The sequence below is a fragment of the Alosa pseudoharengus genome, unplaced genomic scaffold (genome assembly GCF_046254945.1).
Source record: "Alosa pseudoharengus isolate Yale_2024_CS ecotype anadromous, Long Island Sound unplaced genomic scaffold, YU_APseudo_1.1 YU_APseudo_1.1_scf_18, whole genome shotgun sequence".
In the NCBI taxonomy this organism is placed as follows: domain Eukaryota; kingdom Metazoa; phylum Chordata; class Actinopteri; order Clupeiformes; family Clupeidae; genus Alosa; species Alosa pseudoharengus.
Window position 1 is genome coordinate 24,493,871 of NW_027468650.1, and position 17,901 is coordinate 24,511,771.

Sequence of the window (17,901 nt, forward strand, 5' to 3'; positions counted from 1 at the left end):
TTTCTAAGTCTTTATTTACAGTTTCCTTTCTCAGACAATAAAATGATGGTAGTTGACTTATTGCATAACGAGAGTATTGATGTCATTGATGTCAATGAAAATAATTAAAATAAATTAGGCCATAGACTGGCTGTGTAGATATGACTTGAATTTATATAAATGTACAGAAGATGTGACTGCATAATCTTAAAACAATCAATGTTAATGAATACCTGATTCATATTTACAAGACAAAAGCAACAGTCTCTACTCAGAGAAAGTGTCACTGCTAAATATGTCAAGAGTAGGCCTACATTAGTCATGTCTAAGGCATGATAACAATATTTGTATTATTACTAATCTAAACAGAAGGAAATAATGACATGCCTATTAAACTTTGTTATATAAAGAAAACTATATACTCTCTACGCATGCTGGGAAGTTTTAGTATGGTGATTGGATCATGCACAGGCTCAAGCTTAGGCCCTATACTATAATGCACAGACACAAGCTGCTTAGGCCCTATAGTATAATGGTTAGGCCTTACATTTTTATTAAGTGCGCAGCGCCATCTATTGGAATGCTCTACAATCTCCATGACTACGATGTCAACAAAGCAGTAGAGCTTGAGGACATTCTGAAATTATGCCATAATCAGCATTTTCGGTGGTCGATAAAACCCACCTCTCACCACCCACTGATGTTTCCTTAATTACAAAAAGGTGAGTTACTCTTGTAACATTATGACCTCATGTTTTGAAATACTCTTGATCATTTCGCATAGATATGAGTGTTATATTTTGTTCAAAAACAAAATTGGAGTACAAGGTAACGTTGACGTTACAGTAACGCTAGCTAACCTGCCAATAATAGTTTTTTGTAGCTTTGACCGGGTATTTCAATCAGACTGACGTGAAAGTATTTGAAACAAGTCGGGCTATCGTATTGAAAATGTTTAGGCTAACCTACATTAAACATTTCCCCAGCAGCCATGGGTGACAATGGCAGTGAAGTCCGGGTGTTTGTGCGTATCCGTCCGACTGCAAGTTTCGCTCAAGAGCTCATTCAATACTTACCAGATGGACAGGTATGTCAGGCAAATGTCCATGAATCAGACACTGAAGGATTAAATATTGTCCCTCTGCTTTTGCTTGATGTTTCTTTTATGTAAAACCACATTTGACACACACAAGCCCCTGCATATCCTTAAAACTACCCTGATTTCTCACTCAGACAATCAATATCCGTCAAAGAAGAGATTCTAAGAGAGGGGTGGTGAACAATCAGCTGAGTTCTTGGTCCTTCCCAATGAATGGAGTCTTGCATGATGTTTCCCAAGAAGATGTTTACAACACTGTGGCTCATAAGGTTGTCCTTGGAGCGCTGGAGGGTTACAATGGTAAGTATTATTTTAATGGGCGCTGTATCAAGACAGGGTAGGCTTTTCACACAGATTAGGTAAAGAACTCTTTCTGATACTCTATAACAGGCCACGGTAGGATAGATTTATAAACAAGAAAAATTGCCTAAATTATTCATTATTCACCTTTGCTCTGCAGGAACAGTCATGTGTTTTGGGCAAACTGGGGCAGGGAAGACCTTCACCATGACAGGAGCCACTGAGAGCTACAAACAAAGAGGCCTCATCCCCAGAGCCATACAACAGGTACTAAGTTCCCTAAAAAACATCCAATGGAGGCCATTAGTATATGCACAGATACCTTGCCTCACTGTTGTCTCATGAGGCACATCTATCTATCTATCTATCTATCTATCTATCTATCTATCTATCTATATCTGTCTTATACTTTATTGAAACACTAGCAGCTACACATTATTCCCCCTAATTTTCTTTATCTATCACAGGTGTTCAGTGAGGTGGAGAATCGTCAGAACTACTCTTTCACCATCCATTTGTCATACCTGGAGATCTACAATGAGATGCTTGTGGACTTGTTGTCTTCAGTGTGTGGGACTAGGGCAGGGCTGGGTGGCTTGGCAGTGGTGGAGGAGGCAGGAGGGGGTGTGTCGGTCAAAGGGCTCTCCCTCCATTCGGTCCATAATGAGGAAGAGGCGCTGAACCTGCTGTTTGAGGTAATATGACTGACCAGAGCTGACCACCTCATTGAACTCCAGATACTTTGCCAACCTTCCATTAAGAGTTAGTCATTAATACTGTTCCAGATGTTCCAGATGTGGTGAAAATCATACACAATACACAGTACACAGAATAAGATTAAGAGTCTCTTAAAGGTTGTATCAGCGATGGCAGGGGAACGTCACTTCTGTTGATGTTCAAACAAAACAGAGAGCTATCTCGCTACTCCCTCCCCCTCCCTCCCATGCAATTGAAACTCTCCTGAACGCGCATCTCATCGATTATTGGTTGGAACACTTTATTTTACCTTTGAGTGGTTGGCAACACTTGTTGGTAGCAATTGTTTTTGTGTGCAGATCTCAGAGCCTAGGCTGCCCACAGAGACACGTTTTTTAGACGGCCTGCTTATGGTGCGGGCAGCTAGCTAGATGAATGTGATCATTTATGTTTGGGCCTTTTTTGGGCCTGCAATCGCTGATGCAACCTTTAAAGCAAATTAACTGGTGAATTGTGATACAGTATGAGTAAGCACATTCTCCCAGTTTATCTTTCCAAAATGAACAGGAGTAAGAAGTGAGTGAAAGTGTTATGTCAAATCTCCAATGTGTTGAAAAAGAAAGTCTGCCATGGGAAGTCTTGATTTTATTTTGTGTGTGCATCTCTATCAGGGAGAGATGAACCGCATCATTGGGTCACATGCCATGAACAAGAACTCATCCAGGTCTCACTGTATTTTCACTATTTACATTGAGGTAGGCAATAAACAACAGCCTTCCAAAGACTGTGTTGACAACATTGAGTAGGCTTACTACAGTGTACTTATTCTTAAATGTGCATTTTGCAGTCTCGTTCCCGCACTTTATCAGATGCCAGGTACATCACCTCCAAATTGCACCTGGTGGACTTGGCAGGGTCTGAAAGGTTGGGAAAAACTGGGGTGAGTCTAGACGTGGGAAACAACAATGCATCACTTCAAACTTTACTGTAATATGAATTGAAGTGAAGAGGGTTTTTTTTTCTTCAAAGCAACCTGGTTTTTACCTGATCTCTTTTCTCGATCTCTCTCTCTGTGTCTAGTCTGAGGGTCAGATCCAAAAGGAGGCCATGTGCATCAACAGGTCCCTGTCCTTCCTGGAACAGGCCATCTTGGCTTTAGCTGATCGGCGTAGGGAGCATGTACCCTTCAGACAGAGCAAACTCACCCACGCCCTCAGAGACTCCCTGGGTAAGCTTCGTGCTTGAGATGTGTCCCCAACTCCAAACCTCATCTCACTGAGATGGGGTCTGGGAACTACATGTACATTTTCTCATATTTGAAACGTGGTTTAAGAATGCCCAGAGCCGTTTATTGGGCGCTACGAATGTCTATCAAATGCGTCTGTACGTAGCTCATAACCGCTTCAGTGTGTCGTCATCGTCTTGCTGTCCCCCCTCCGTTCTGTGATTGGTTCCTTCGTTGAGGTGAAAACAAAGTCCATGGAATCCAGGCTGCCTAGCAGCGTGAATAAAATTGCGCGCGTAAGGCGTCCCCATGTCTTCTGTACATGATATCAGTCTCACTCTGTTGTTTAGGTCCCCTTACATTGCTCACGGTCTCTTTCTCTCTCACACATGCTTTCACCTTGCCACTCATAGAGTCATTGAGTTCAGGGTTCCTAAAACTGGCTCTCGGGTGTTTTGTGCAGGTGGCAACTGTAACACAGTCCTGGTGGCCAACATCTATGGTGAAGCAACGCAGATTGAGGAAACAGTGAGTATGGCTCTCAACATTTTAATGTTGCAACCATGAAGGATAAAGGCAAATGTCTGATACTATTTGTGGGTGAAATATGAATGACCACCTGATCACCTTGACCCTTGCAGCTCTCCACACTGAGGTTTGCCAGTAGGATGAAGTGTATCAAGACTGAACCAGCAGTTAATGAACACATAGACCCAGTGGTGAGTTTTAAATGTTAAATGCTTTAAAATGGACAAGCACAAGAATGAATTTGTACTACGGAAGCAATCTATCATGACTACATCAGTCAATGGTTCAGAGGTGAAATGCTATGTGTCGCTGTTCAGGTGCAGGTGAAGAAACTGCAGGGGGAAATCCAGCTGCTGAAGGAGGACCTGGCCATTCAGAGCAATATGGTGTGTGTACAGTGTTTTCATAGAGAAATTGCAGATAATGTTTTTACTGTACTCAGGTACAGTTAATGTAATAATCATTAAGCTGTTTAGCAGTGCCACTTAACGCACAGTGAAGACTCTTTCTGGCTTTTAGAATAGAATAGATCTTTATTGTCATTGTCACAGGTACAACGAAATTTAAAGTGCTCTCCAGTCAGTGCACCATTTATAGTCTATATATAAAAAAGAAATATAAATAAATGTAAAAAATAATAAACAATGTAAGTGATAGTGTTACCTAAAAAATAAATAAGTTAAGTTAAAGTTCTGATTTTGTAACTACAGGACTACAGTGTAGTCAATTGTAATTCACAGCAGAGGTGGGACCAAGTCACTGTTTGGCAAGTCACAAGTAAGTCCCAAGTCTTAGCAGTCAAGTCTAAGTCAAGTCAAGTCAGAGTAAAGACAGAGAAGGGCAAGTCAAGTCCAAGTCACATCAAAGCCAAGTCGAGTCCATGTCCAAGTCCCAATCTTTTTCAAGTCCTGAACAAGTCATCTGGTACTCTTCACTCAATAATGGCATTATTAGACTATCGATCATAATTTTAACACATCAATCTAATCTACAGTATTTTTTTTTATAAATACAGATTACAATATGCTCAATGTTTCTGTCTTGAAATATTTTACGATATATACATGCGCATACCTGTGCAATATACGCGTGCATACCTGTACAAAACGGATAGCTACATGACACTCAAAAATATATATAGTTTTCTCAAATTGCGGCGCCCACTGCAAGGATGAGTAATAATTTGACTGATGGCATTTCACTGCGCTAGGCCACAGATTTGCCTGCAAACAATTTATTAGGCTGTCTGCCAGTGGTGACTCATAAGGGAAGCCAAGGTCAACACTTTTATATTATATAAATGATAATAATGACACAGTAATTTTGTTTTAAATTATTAATATCTTAAGAAATACTACACATTTGATGCTGTTTTACTCATTTGTAAATGGTGCACTGTCACTTTGTAATTGTATTGTAATTGTAATGTGTGCTACTGTCCACACGGTCTCATCTTTTTTTACCAGCTCCATTCTGTGGCCAGTCCACAAACTCTAACATTGTTTGTGCCACATGTATAGCACAATATTAACAATGATAAGCATGAAACAGCTTTCATTCCTTTGGAAATAGAAGCATGTAATGACATGATGCTTGCTAGACATTTTCTGTTTGCAATTAAAAGTGAAATATGAGCCTGGTAGCCAGTAGCCACTAGCTGAGTGGAATGCGGCATATCATGTGCTTCATGTAAACTAATTATTGAAGACTTCAAGACTCACCAGTTCCATTACACAAAGGCAAAGACAACTCTTCATATTCTTGTCCATTTTCCAAATCACAGTGAGTGCAGCCTATATCAAAGTGCTCTCAACAGGGACGTCACTATGTTTATAATGCATGGAGCGCACCAAAAAAAAAAATCATCACACCTTTAAAGGGATTCAGTGAATTGGTAGAGGCCTAGGCTATTGTCAGTGCAATTTTACTATTATGCTCATTGGGCCAAGACAGTATAGGTTAGATGTATTATGTGTAGTAATAATATATAATACCCCCACCCCCCCCCCCCTACTTGTTACAAAGTGGAAAATGGTATGCTAAATGGTTACATAACTGACAGAGAAAGGGAGTGCAAATGTGAGATGTTCGCAGTTAAGAGAAGTGAAACGTGACTAAAAGAGAACACTGACTAGACTTGTACTAAAATACTCTCTTGAGTCATCACTGTCTGGATGTGAATGTTGCAGAATACCATCAAATTCTAAGAGCAGATGTGTAGATTGAGAAATTATGCACTGCCTTCTCTCTCCGCCCTTCCTGTCCTGTAGCATTTGATCATTTGATCAGTGTTTTTTTTTTAAGTTGAAAGGGTAGTGCTTAACTAGCTATTACAAACTACTGTTAACTTATGTAATCATTCATCATTCAACAATCAAACAATCATCAAACAATATTCAAACCTAAGCAATTGCTTCCTAGACTAAGCTATGAACCTTTTTAACCAGATAAGTCATACATTAGTCCTTTGAGGATAGGCTATATTCAGTGCAATTTTACTATTAGCTCAGTGGTCATTGTAAGGGCCAGCTATTATGCTAGGATATCGTTTTCAAGACAGTGGCTTCCCATATCTGTGAAAGTATGATGTGATCATACTTGCATGTTATGTCAGCCAAAATACTTTGTGTCTCATGATTGTTACATTCATGTCACCTGAAACATGATGGTAGACATAGCTATCTATTCAAAAGCACAGTAGATGCTTGTGGATGCCATGATCAACTTTTGATTCTTTGATATGGAAACCAAGTTAATTATTTTGGGCTATAACATTAGAATTTCAGCTCAAAGTTGGATACCATGTAGAAATGTGCTGCAATTTCAAAACTCAGGAACGGCTTACTGTAGGTCATGCTGAATTTTATCAAGTTGAGTCTAAAGTCATTAAAATCATGACTCGAGTCTGACTCGAGTCCAAGTCATGTGACTCGAGTCCACATGTCTGATTCACAGTTATTATTATTATTATTATTTTGTCTTAGCCAAACCGGGTAGCAAGTTCCTATGAGCCGCTCTCAGACAGCCAGGTGGCAGAGATTCAGGATCAGGTGCAGAGGTTTCTGGACGGCAGTCTGGAGGAGATCAGCGTAAGAACCAAACTAAATCTTGCTGAACATCAATCCAGAGGCTATAACTTAAATAATAGATATGTTGTTTATATATCATTTTTCTCTCTCTCATTTAATAGATTGTGAACATCAGACAGGTTAAAGAAGCGTTTAAACAATTCAAATTGGCTGTTCAGTGAGTATATACTTTCTGTTGTCATTGTGGCAAATAGACCATACAGTGCTAGTCTCCTTGCATGCTGAGTTGTATAGAGTCATTCTGTGTTGGGATGCTGAGACCTTTCTTCTTAAACTGCTGCTTGGTTCATTTGGACTGAGCTGCACTCCAACAGCTCTGTGTTTTCAAACAGGCAGCAGGAACAGAAGGTGAGGGACGAGTTGAGCCAGAACTACAGCCTGGTGGAGAAACCTCAGAGCACCCCAGGTGCTGCTGCCGACAAGGCAAGTCCAGAGCGATCAGTTCATTAAGCTCACTAACTGTGGACAGCAGACTCCCTCAGTATTGCCTAGATTTTCATCATGGACTTTACCTGTTAGGCGAGGGGAGCCATGGGAACGATGGGAGAGGTCGAAGGTTGTGGCTTCGGCGTTGGAGTGGCCACCTCGTCTCAGAGACACACTGATGCGCATAACACCAGCAAGAACAGAACCAAAAAAGGCAAAGAGAATCAGTGAGTAGAGCCTCCTCCACCACCCCACTCCAGCCCTACCCCAGGAGTACAGACCCTTCCCAGCTGAATTAGTAGCTGATTGTTTGTTTGGTGGTAGTGCGGTTATGATATTGGGTCGGCATTAGTTTACTTTGTGTGGGGGATCCACTGCTAATGAGATGTGGTCCTACAGAGGTGGCCCCGGAAAGCAGACAAACAGTGGCCAGGCCATCAGGAGGGACTCCGCCCAGAGAAACACAGACCAGACCTCTCAGGACCATCAGGCTCCAGCCTCTCCATCACTCTCCTGCAGAGACCAAAGCATTAATGAGTATGTGTTTTTGACCTGTGTGCTACAGTAGTTATGGTCATTTCAAATAGAATCAACTATATGTTGAACTACCTGACCACAAACACCTATCAGACTTTTCTCAATTAAATCTCTTATTTTCTTCAGATTCTTAAACATGATAGTTAATATGACCCAACCATTTTTTTAACCTTACAGATGGTAGCATTATTAATAGATAATGTATAGTGTGTCCTAAATTGAGCTATATCGTATAGTTGGTACAGGAACAATGGCACCCCTCCTCCAATGAGGACCCTGTTTATTCTCTTGCCTTCATGAGCGCCTGTACCCCCAGGAGTCCGCCACCTAAAGAGGAGGCGTTTGAGGACTTCAAAGCGGAGTGTGGGAGCGAGCTGAACCGCATCCTGCGGGAGAACAAGGCCGTGTTGCTGGAGCGACGCGCTCATCTGCGTGAGCTCACCGACAGCGTCAACGCCACCAAGCGGCAGATCGACCAGGCCGCGGTCACCCTGCGCCAGAGACAAGAGCACAGGGACAGCCAAGGTATGAAACTACTTAAACACTCACTCACTCAGGCCCATGTACACTCAGTAACGTGAGGACGTAAACCTTCACTCACCCCACCAATTATAATGAAAAGCCAGACTCTGGCTTGTTTGTGTCATAGACTGTATACAGTCTATTGTTTGTGTATGCTGGAACATATTGAACTGATTTGTTGAACTGTTTGTGTAGGTGCTGTTTCATAACGCTATAGTGCTGTTTGGTCATAGATATGAAAACACTTCATATTTGTATATATGTTTTATATGTTATTTTATATGAAGTATTTGTTTCATATTTATATACTATACATATATAATATATATTTATATGTTTATATGAAGTAAGCTTTAAGCTTTATAAGTTAAGTTTAAGCCTTGAGTATTACTTTTTAAAAACATATGACACCTGCATATTTGCAGGTGAAACTTGCCATGCCTGTATCAGTGCCTCAAGTAAAGTAAAGTTCCAAGTAAATTCCAACCTGTCTCCACTTTGGACCTAAAGGGCAGTTTGTGGGGTCTGATGGTGAGCCAGTGCTGGACGAGGCGGAGGTGACTCTGGTGCTGAAGCTTAGGGACTTGAAGGCCCAGTACCGACAAGACTACCAGGACCTGTGCGGTACCAGGGCTGAGGTCAGCTACTGCCAACACCTGGTGGACCAGTGCAGGGTGCGCTTGCTCACAGGTCAGTCCAGCAGGGCCACTCAACAGTCAATAGTCTTTGTATCATAAGTCAGGAACAGAAATCATTTGTTTTGCCTAGTATTGTGTGTAAAAAGCTAATAAGGATGAGATGTGATAATAACACATGGGTATTAGCCTTGCGGGAGTGGGTGGGTGCAGGTTTTAAAAATCTGTCCCGCGCAGACCTCTATTCTGAATCATTCCAAGCAAGAGTGGATAATGTATAAATACTGACTCCTATAGGAAGCTCATTGAAATTACAATTTTCTTCAAACTTGGTTTCAAAGGGAACGGCAGTTCACTTTCAAGCAACTTATGTCTCTCGAGTGGCGTCACATTGCAACGGTTAACACCAATGTTTAGAACTAGGCTACTTTTTTTTCATAAAAGTGAATTGCCAATGGAACTGTTGTAGGTTATAAAAGCAATGTGAAACTCGTGGTGATGGGATTGGTAAAGGATAACCCCACAGCTGTAATTGCCTGCGGTACTCAGCCTTCTGTCTTGGCGTCGTGTCTATGGTCGAATTACAGCTGTGGGGATATCCTTTAACACTTGTGTGTCACATTGCCTAATTAGTCTAGAATGTTAGGTACTGTACATCTCTTTGCCACACTTTCTGGATTTGAATGAGAAAGCTCAGGAATACTCTTAGGTAAATCGTACCATACCTGGCGTTCAAGCCAACAGAGAATTGAACCCGGAACCTCCACATAGTAAGCTGAAGTGCTATCAATTGTGCCATCCGTTTTTTTTTTTTTGACATAGTAAATCAGACTACTTCTATTGTATTGCACTGTTAGCCTGGAAAGTGTAGCCTAATGTAGGCTACTTCAACATCAACACAGCCTATGTGAATTTGTTTTTAAACACACTTCCCCACTTTTACATTAAGTGCTGAGTCATTCCAAGCAACAGAGAGTGGATAATGTATAAATACTGACTCCTACAGGAAGCTCATTGAAATGACAATTTTCTTCAAACTTGGTTTCCAAGGGAACTTAAGGTTACTCACGTAACCCCGGTTTTCTGATAGCATGAGTGAGGTATCTCACTATGGGACCTGCCCCATCGCGGGTTCCCCAGAAGCCATATTTCATTACGCCAGCCACCATTGCCTGGACAACTAATGTGATCCTTCCTTTGTTAATGTGAAGTTCTTCCTTTGAAGTGCAGTCTATTGATGTACACCATCTTCATGTTTCTGGTGGCAAAACCAGTTCACGAAAGAATCAGGATGGCAAGGTTAGATATTGATGCATGACTGTTTTGAGAAGTTGAGTTTGCATACGTGTGTGTTTTATGTGTTTATGTGCGTGACAGAGTTTGAGAGCTGGTACAACGAATCCTTCATGCTGCCAGAGGAGGTGCAGGGAGTGCTGCGGGCAGGAGGAACCATCCGGCCTGGTCTGGTGCCCGTGGAGAAAGCCTTAGCCCTGGTGAGTACTGTACCACTCACTATAAACAAAGGCCCACGTGGATGCTCAATGGTGTTTTAAGCCCCCCAACGTCGTCTTCCAGGCAGCGCTGCCACCGCCGCACCTAATCCTAACTCTAACCCATGCCTTACCCTAGCGCCTTCCAGGCAGCGCTGCCTTGAAGACAACGTTGGGGGCTTAAAACACCAAGAAACCACGTGCCATTTTCCTCTCTAGCTTATTTAGTCTAAAAGCCTTAGTCCTGATTAACAATACATCAACCTTGTGCTGAATATCATGACATTGTCCTATAGTTATCTTAAGTCATGTCATGAGCTTAGAGCGTTTTTGTGTTCACATTGTGAGTGATTTCTGTAATAAAGGTCTGTGTTTGTGTATGTGCCACCAGGAGGAGGATGAGCAGGAGCGCTTTGAGCGTATGCGTTACAAGTTGTTAGATGAGAGCCCAAGTGCTGTGTCCTTCTACAACGCCCACATCCGAACAGTAAGAAGGGTGAGAGCACACAACACCATTACAAAATGCACACACTTCTACACAGGACAAGGCTCCCAGTAGGAGGGTAGAAGTATGCACGCATTCTATAAATTCACACTCACATACACACAACAGGACATGACTTACACTTACAACATGCACAATATAGGACATGAGTTTTTTTTTTTTTTCTGTTGATAGGTACTAAAGTACAAACAACAGCCAAACACTGACTGTATGGATAGAAATTCTTTATTACTGAATAATCAAAAATGTGTGTGTCTGTGCAGAGAAGCAGTAACAAGAGCCAGGCTGGGAGCCCCAGGAGAAACAGCACACCTGCCAGGCGGATGAAACTGCCCCCCATTCTTTCAGTCACCTGAGGCCAACTCACCACTTCACAAACCCATCATCTTCTCCAAAGGCCCCTCACTCCACTTCATAGCACTAACCTTACAGACCACCAGAGTGCTGACATCTTGGAAACACATCTCCATATTGATACACACACGAATTCCCCCAACACACCTCAAAATTTTTCTTATGACGCTGGCTGGATGTAAATCCTTAGTTGTCAACAAATGGACATAAGATGTTAATAATTTGGTTCTATGATGGTCTTGACGCATGAATAAAAACATCAACGCACTTTACCACAAAAGACTATCTTAAGGGACGGAGCATAAGAGCTAAATGAAAAGAAAGGCCATTTATGGATAAGCTGACTGGATTCTTTCTTAGGGTACTTTCCAAGTTGCAAGTTTAGGCAAAAAATTGTGCACAATGAACCACTCAATTAAAAACACAGCAACAAATCATCATGTTAAATGAAAAGTAAACTTTATTATTCCTGAACCACAAAATAGACTTCTTTGGTTGTACAAATTCACTAGTTACAGTCTTGGATGAACTCTAACCCCCGTCCTCACGCCCTCTGACCCCCCCCCCCCCCCCCACCCGTTTGCAAAACCCTCCCTCCCTCCCCACATCCTCCCCTCCCCAAGAGAAGAAAGGAACCCAAAACAAACAAAAAAGATGGATGATAAAACAACGGTCCTGTAATGGAACATGAAATTATAGTAATGTAGTGAATCTCGTTAGTTTGGAGAACCATGATTTTGACAGCTGGTTTTGCGAAAGAAAACCAATAGACAGAGCTAAAATCAGCCTTTCCCAGAAGTGTTATCAACCAAACTGAATTTCAGTCAGTGAAAGCGACATGGAAAAGCAAAAGAAAAATCCAAAACAAAAACAATAAAAACAGAAGATAAAAACAGGTGCTAAGATTAGTCAAATTAAATTACAAACACAAATGCTATTTTCTTGATATGATTCTTCAAAAACAAAACCCTCCGATTCAGGTCTGACGGCGGTCCGCCCGAGGAAAGACTGTTTTCTGAAAGCTCAAAAATAAAATACATGTTTCTATCTCTCTTTTATACTATGCGGAGGATTAATCTCTCTCCCTCTGCAGAAAACAACAAACCAATGCACTAAAGCCAATATACACGCAGGGAGCTGCTGGACCACATAAGACTTGACTGTGGTGTGAACCAGCTCACATTAGATGAGTGTTTAGTTTAGCCTTTCATGTTATTTTGTACATTATTCACACGACCATAAACATTTTTTTTCAGTGGCTTCAGAGTTAAATTAATCATTCATATGGTAAAAGATACTTTTGTTTATTAATAAAAAGTACAAATGAGCTGCAACCTTCACAAGCCTGTATGGAGCAGCCCCAGAGAGCAGATATGTGTAATAAGTTTTATACACCACTAAACAAAGCTAAACATATGTCTGCTTGTGAGTTCCTCCCCATAAAGTAGAAAAGGAAAGCATGGTACCATTTAGTCCATACGAAGATGAGATGAACTTTCACTGGCTCTTAAAAGCAATGGTCAGATGATTGCATGTTTATCGGCATATTTTGTGTGTGTGTGTGTGTGTGTGTCTGTGTGTATACACACACACAAGGAAAATAATTTAGTTTGTTAGTTTTCCTGTGGTCTTCACCAGTATATTGTCTCATTCTGTGGAATGGGATAGATGTGGAAAACCTTAACATGGTCCAGGGAAAACTATGAATAATCTCCAACTGGTCCAGAGACCACATACTACTGACTACTTCAGCATGGGGAAATCCACGAAAGGACCAGCCAATAGGCTGATGCCAACTCTTATTTAACAATAACAAAAAAACACTCATCTGTGTTTGACGAGCGAGTGGTCATACAACATAAACCGTCCAGTTCAAAAGGGATCACAACAGCCACTTCCTACTTTCAATTTGAAAATATCACGATTGTTGGGAGAGCATCAGCCTCATGGCTGATATGACGTCTTCATGCAAGACACCCAAATATTGATTAAAAAATACAAATTTCAAGAAAAATAATAAAACAACTACATTCATCTGCATAACTCTGAAGCAAGCTCCAATTCACACATGGAGGATATGACAGATTGCCAGATATGTCATGAATTTAAAGCTCTGCGACAAGGCCTCGAGTTTGAAAAGAAAGGAAAAGCTTCACGACAGACACACAGAGAGCAGTGTGATTGCGCCAGGCTCTGCACCACCTTTCTCCTGCCCGTGAGGTAATTGGTGCATTCAGAAATAAAACCCCACTCCCCCCGCCCCCTTTTCTGGGATGACGTCTACTTTGAGAAAGGAAGAACACCTGACAATGACAAGATCACAATGGAGAGGACTACAAATGGGTTTCTGGTTTAATCTGGTGGGCTTTAGGACCTGTGGAAGGGGGGTAGTGAAGGTAGCCGTCTCTCCTTCCTCAAACTGCGACAGAATACCTCTAGCATAGTCATCATCAACAATTCTCATCAAACTTAACAGAAGAGTTAGTACAACAGCAACTACATTTCTTTACATGTTTTCTCTTCATACAACAACTGTTTTTTTTTTACATTAAAATACTACATGTGAATTAAAAAAAAGAAAGAAAAAAAGTGTGAGTTGTCAGTTTAAAATAATTCAGCTTCTAAAACGCAAACTGAAGGCCGGCAGGAGAGTATGACAGAACGGTGAGATGAATGAGTTAAGTGTTGGTGGTCTGGTAGCATCACGTTGGCTCTTTGTCCAGCACAGAGCACTGGGAACACAGGCTTTCCCTGGCCAACCCCTGGGCTCTGAAAGGCATGACTGGCGTCCAGAAGACAAGGAGCTGGAGTGGTGAACACGTCCATGGACACCCCTCAAGGTTGTGGCAGTGGGGTGAATTGAACGCATGAATCTTGGTGCTTTGATCTGAAAGTCGGTCTGAAACTGTGTGTGTGTGTGTGTGTGTAGTCTGATTACTGTGCAGTAACTGTATAAGTACAAGTGTGGTACATTAGTGTTTAAAACTTCACCTCAGTCATTAGTGTTAAAGAGAATGTGTTTGCATGTGTGCATATGATTGTTTATGGGAATCTCAACTGTGTGTGTTTGTGTGAGTGTGTGTCTGTGGGGGATGGGGGGGGGGGGGTTATGTGGGCACTGCTGTCTCTAGGCTGCGACGAGCCTGGCGGAGTTTGCGTTTGTTGCTGTAGAGAGCCATCTCCTCCAGAGCAGAGCTGCCCACCACAGCAGAAACCTCCACATCAGCACCCACTGCTAGAGTGAGAGAGAGAGAGAAAGATAAAGACAGATTAAAATTAGCTAGTCTAATCAACCAACATAGCCCCATGGCTAGTCCCAGGTGAGCAGGCTAATCAGAAGCCTCCACTGTAGCAACGCTGGTAGCAGGACGAATAGCAGTAGCAGTAGCAGCAGGACTAGCTGTAGGAGCACAGCTGCACAACCTGCCATCCTGGGAGGAACACAGAGCTCCAGTCTGCACTGCCCTGAGTGGGACACTCCCCTGCAGACACCCTGACATAGTTATAGGGAAACCAGTCCCTCCCCACCCACCCAGTGGAGCTGGGGGTGGAGGTTAGGAAGTCAGGAGCTGAACTTCCACACAGGCAGAAAGAGGCTCCACACACTTCTCTTCTGGTTCCCTGGGAGGAGGAGGTCAAATACTAAAAGCATGTCCAGAAGGTTCTTGGTTGAATGATTTAGTTCAATGCCAATTTGTGATCAAATAAGTGGTCAGTAGTACAGCTGTAATGGAGGATTTTGGCTTTGCTTAGGTGGTTAGATTATATGAAGTAGTAAAGCATGTTGCAATTGCATCAGATGCCACATATGTGGCATACATGTACTCAGTACCTCCCCCCCGCCACACTAGCTGACATGATGGTGTATTTGTACCATACATGTTCTTTTAGTCGTAACCCATCCCAGACTCCCAGAGAAGTGTGTGGCAAGAAGTGGCAGCGGGCACCTAAAGCTCCAGCGTTGCCCAGAGAAAGAGAGATGGGCAGAGAGGAGGGAGGGAGTGACGTCTCTGAACGCCCACGACCAGCCTGTTCAAACCACTGTGGAATTCTCCAGCAAGGTTATTTCACACCCCAATCTTAACTACACACTCATACCTGTGGATACTCTTTTGACACACTCATGCGCACGCACACACGCACACGCACACACACACACACGCACACACACACATAAACACATGCAATTTTAGATCCAAAATGATAAAAACAAGCTGAAACATCCATATAGAGGGTGTCTAGGTCTTTGCTCATGCAGGATGTGTGTGCTTATTATGCAGTGTAGTGTGTGGAGACACACAGTCACAGACACACTAGATCCAGCTCTGCCCTTCATGCCCTGTCTTTATCCTGTCCAATAGGTTTGAAGAGGTTTGTACACATTCTCTCCCTCTCTCATACACACACATTCACATTCATTGACTCATTCAATTAGAAACACTGATGAGGTGAAGATGTGTGCGCACGCACGCACACGCACGCACACACACGCACACATATACACACACACACACAGACACACAGCAGGTACTCTATAATATATAGTTTGAGAGTTTGAGATAGAGATGACAAACCCTCACAGAGACACCCCAGAAGAAGCACTTGGAAAACAGGTCCCGCTTTCTAGGCAGCAAGGGATTGACAATTGATTGACAAGTCGGTTTTACTGACGAGTTGACCAATTGACAGCTGTAGAGGTTGACTGATTTTAGGTTGCGTTGTTGAGTTGGTTAATTTTAAAACAATAAAACAAAATCTGTGAAGCAGTGGAAGAGAAGCGAGCACACACTCATACACATGAAAGAGTGTCCTACCAATAGGAGACGACTTATCCCAGGAAGTCACCTGTATTCAGGAGGACAACACAAATGAAACCAATGATGCAGTTCTTTCACTACAGGCCTTTGTCCTGCAAGAGCACACAGCATGCAGTTCCTCCCCCGAGCAGAGCGGGGGCGGTATTGCGCTCTCACCTGGGTTGCTGGAGCCGTCATCAATGTAGCGCATGTTGTCAGCAGTGTCGGGAGACTGAAAGGGAAGAGAAAAGAGAACCTTAGCAACCTGAGAGAGTGTTTCACCTGTTCACACCGTTTCCTTGGAGAAGTTCACCATGGAAACAGAGAAGCCAGAGGTGCCACAGAAGTTGGAGGGGCCATCCCAGGCGGCTCCTTTCTGCACACATCAGTGCAGCGAGAGCGGATGCGGTTAGAGGTCATGTTTAAACCATTCAGCCCAAAGTTGAAATGAGCAACGCAGTTTCAGCCCCCAGCCACTAGATGGCAATGCAAGAAACTGCTGCCTTGTTTCCTTAAACTGGTGTTAGCACAATTAAACAGAAAGGTTAGTCTCAGCTCCAGGCGTAGTTGCCAGCCACCTTGCAAAAGCCTTCTGCCAAATTCATTCCCATATAAGCACAGAAATACGCTACTTGGTGTTACCAGAGACAACCAGTCTGTCCACAGAACATACAATATACAACACCACAACAACATTTCACACTAACAGTCACAAAGCATGCAAACCAAACCACACAGACATTGAATTTAACCGGTAAAATGCCTGTGTAAAGCCCACTTCTTTATGGACCCATTTGTGTAACATAACACTACACTACTGGCCACATATTCGCCCCATTCCTCCTCCAGCTGAGTGACCTATAGTGGAAGGGATCCTGGAGAGGAGATGCATCGTGCTTCCACTCATTTCAACTTCATTTAATCAAACAGGCCAACACTGCAACCTGGAGAGGGGGATGGGGAAAGCTACTGGCTGATTATGTGAGAACAAGTAACACATCTTAAAAACATACGGCGTATGCACGCATACACACACACACACTGAATTAGAACACCAAGGACAGTCCATAACCCAAACAAACACAAATCAAGGAGCACAATGGTGAGACACCAACCACTTGACAAACACCCAGGCACCAAACTCAACACACAAGCACCCCGCCATGTCCCCAAACCCTCCCACCTGAGGGTCTCCTGCTCTCTCTCCCTTCTGGTGTCTCCACCTGACATACTGCAAACAGGCTACGCCACATTACAATCTAAACCTACACACACCTAAATAAATACAGGTGGCCATCATGTTAATGGAGGTGAAACTGAATATCGAGCAGCTTCTTTCTGGCTTGTGCCATGATTCAGGTCCCATCTAAATTAACTGCTTCTTGACTGGTGAGAAACTGCTTCTGCTTCTGCCTATGGAGCTGTGTCTGGGGGTGATTAAAGAGCAGCTTCAAGTAGAATCGATTCTCCCACAATCTCAAAGAAAGCCCCATATTAATGTGACCCACCTGTGCCCACCTGTTACCACCTGTTTAGAGATTAATCATAAGCCCCCTCTTCTACAATTCTCCCATAGTACGATTAGTTAAAAGGAAAAGCAGGAAGTGGAAACGGTTGTAAGCAGAGGTACGCAGAGGCACCCCTGCAGCCAAGGCTTGAGCCAAAATGGCGGCTGATCTTTAGGCTGCAGCACTGTGGACATGGGTGGCTCTGAGAGGCT

General features: G+C 42.8%; 2 protein-coding genes across 9 annotated transcripts in view; one reads left to right on the forward strand and one right to left on the reverse strand.

The window, feature by feature from the left end:
* Window positions 1-636: 636 nt before the first annotated feature.
* Window positions 637-11,684, forward strand: kif9 (kinesin family member 9). 4 transcript variants are annotated; one of them, XM_076290692.1, is made up of 21 exons: window positions 637-701; window positions 969-1,066; window positions 1,213-1,378; window positions 1,539-1,645; window positions 1,846-2,073; window positions 2,746-2,829; window positions 2,922-3,014; window positions 3,155-3,302; window positions 3,763-3,827; window positions 3,941-4,018; window positions 4,145-4,213; window positions 6,812-6,916; window positions 7,018-7,073; window positions 7,249-7,339; window positions 7,436-7,569; window positions 7,742-7,879; window positions 8,196-8,404; window positions 8,912-9,091; window positions 10,414-10,529; window positions 10,918-11,022; window positions 11,295-11,684. In XM_076290692.1, exons 2-21 carry the CDS (start codon window positions 971-973, stop codon window positions 11,385-11,387), a joined length of 2,361 nt encoding a protein of 786 aa, XP_076146807.1. In that variant the 5' UTR covers window positions 637-701; window positions 969-970; the 3' UTR covers window positions 11,388-11,684. The 4 variants fall into 4 exon arrangements, 3 of the variants coding, with proteins under 3 accessions (XP_076146807.1, XP_076146809.1, XP_076146808.1); XM_076290694.1 differs by having other exon boundaries at window positions 11,300-11,387; XM_076290693.1 differs by having other exon boundaries at window positions 644-701; window positions 966-1,066.
* A 321-nt stretch (window positions 11,685-12,005) lies between these two features.
* The window catches only part of scrib (scribble planar cell polarity protein), an 82,914-nt gene continuing 77,018 nt past the window's right edge, over window positions 12,006-17,901 (reverse strand). For all 5 annotated transcript variants that reach the window (XM_076290701.1, XM_076290695.1, XM_076290696.1 and 2 more), the window contains 2 exons: window positions 16,359-16,413; window positions 12,006-14,620 (listed from right to left, as the gene is read on the reverse strand). In XM_076290701.1, coding sequence (XP_076146816.1) covers window positions 14,493-14,620; window positions 16,359-16,413 — 183 coding nt within the window. In that variant the 3' untranslated portion in view covers window positions 12,006-14,492. The remainder of the gene's footprint in view (window positions 14,621-16,358; window positions 16,414-17,901) is intronic.

What these genes read in the sequence shown, in the direction of transcription:
- kif9 (XM_076290692.1), top strand. Translation starts at nt 971, where the DNA reads ATGGGTGACAATGGCAGTGAAGTCCGGGTGTTTGTGCGTATCCGTCCG. An exon ending in TTTTCACTATTTACATTGAG is followed by an intron (nt 2,830 to 2,921) that starts GTAGGCAATAAA and finishes TGCATTTTGCAG; the next exon opens with TCTCGTTCCCGCACTTTATC. An exon ending in AGAGCACAGGGACAGCCAAG is followed by an intron (nt 8,405 to 8,911) that starts GTATGAAACTAC and finishes TTGGACCTAAAG; the next exon opens with GGCAGTTTGTGGGGTCTGAT.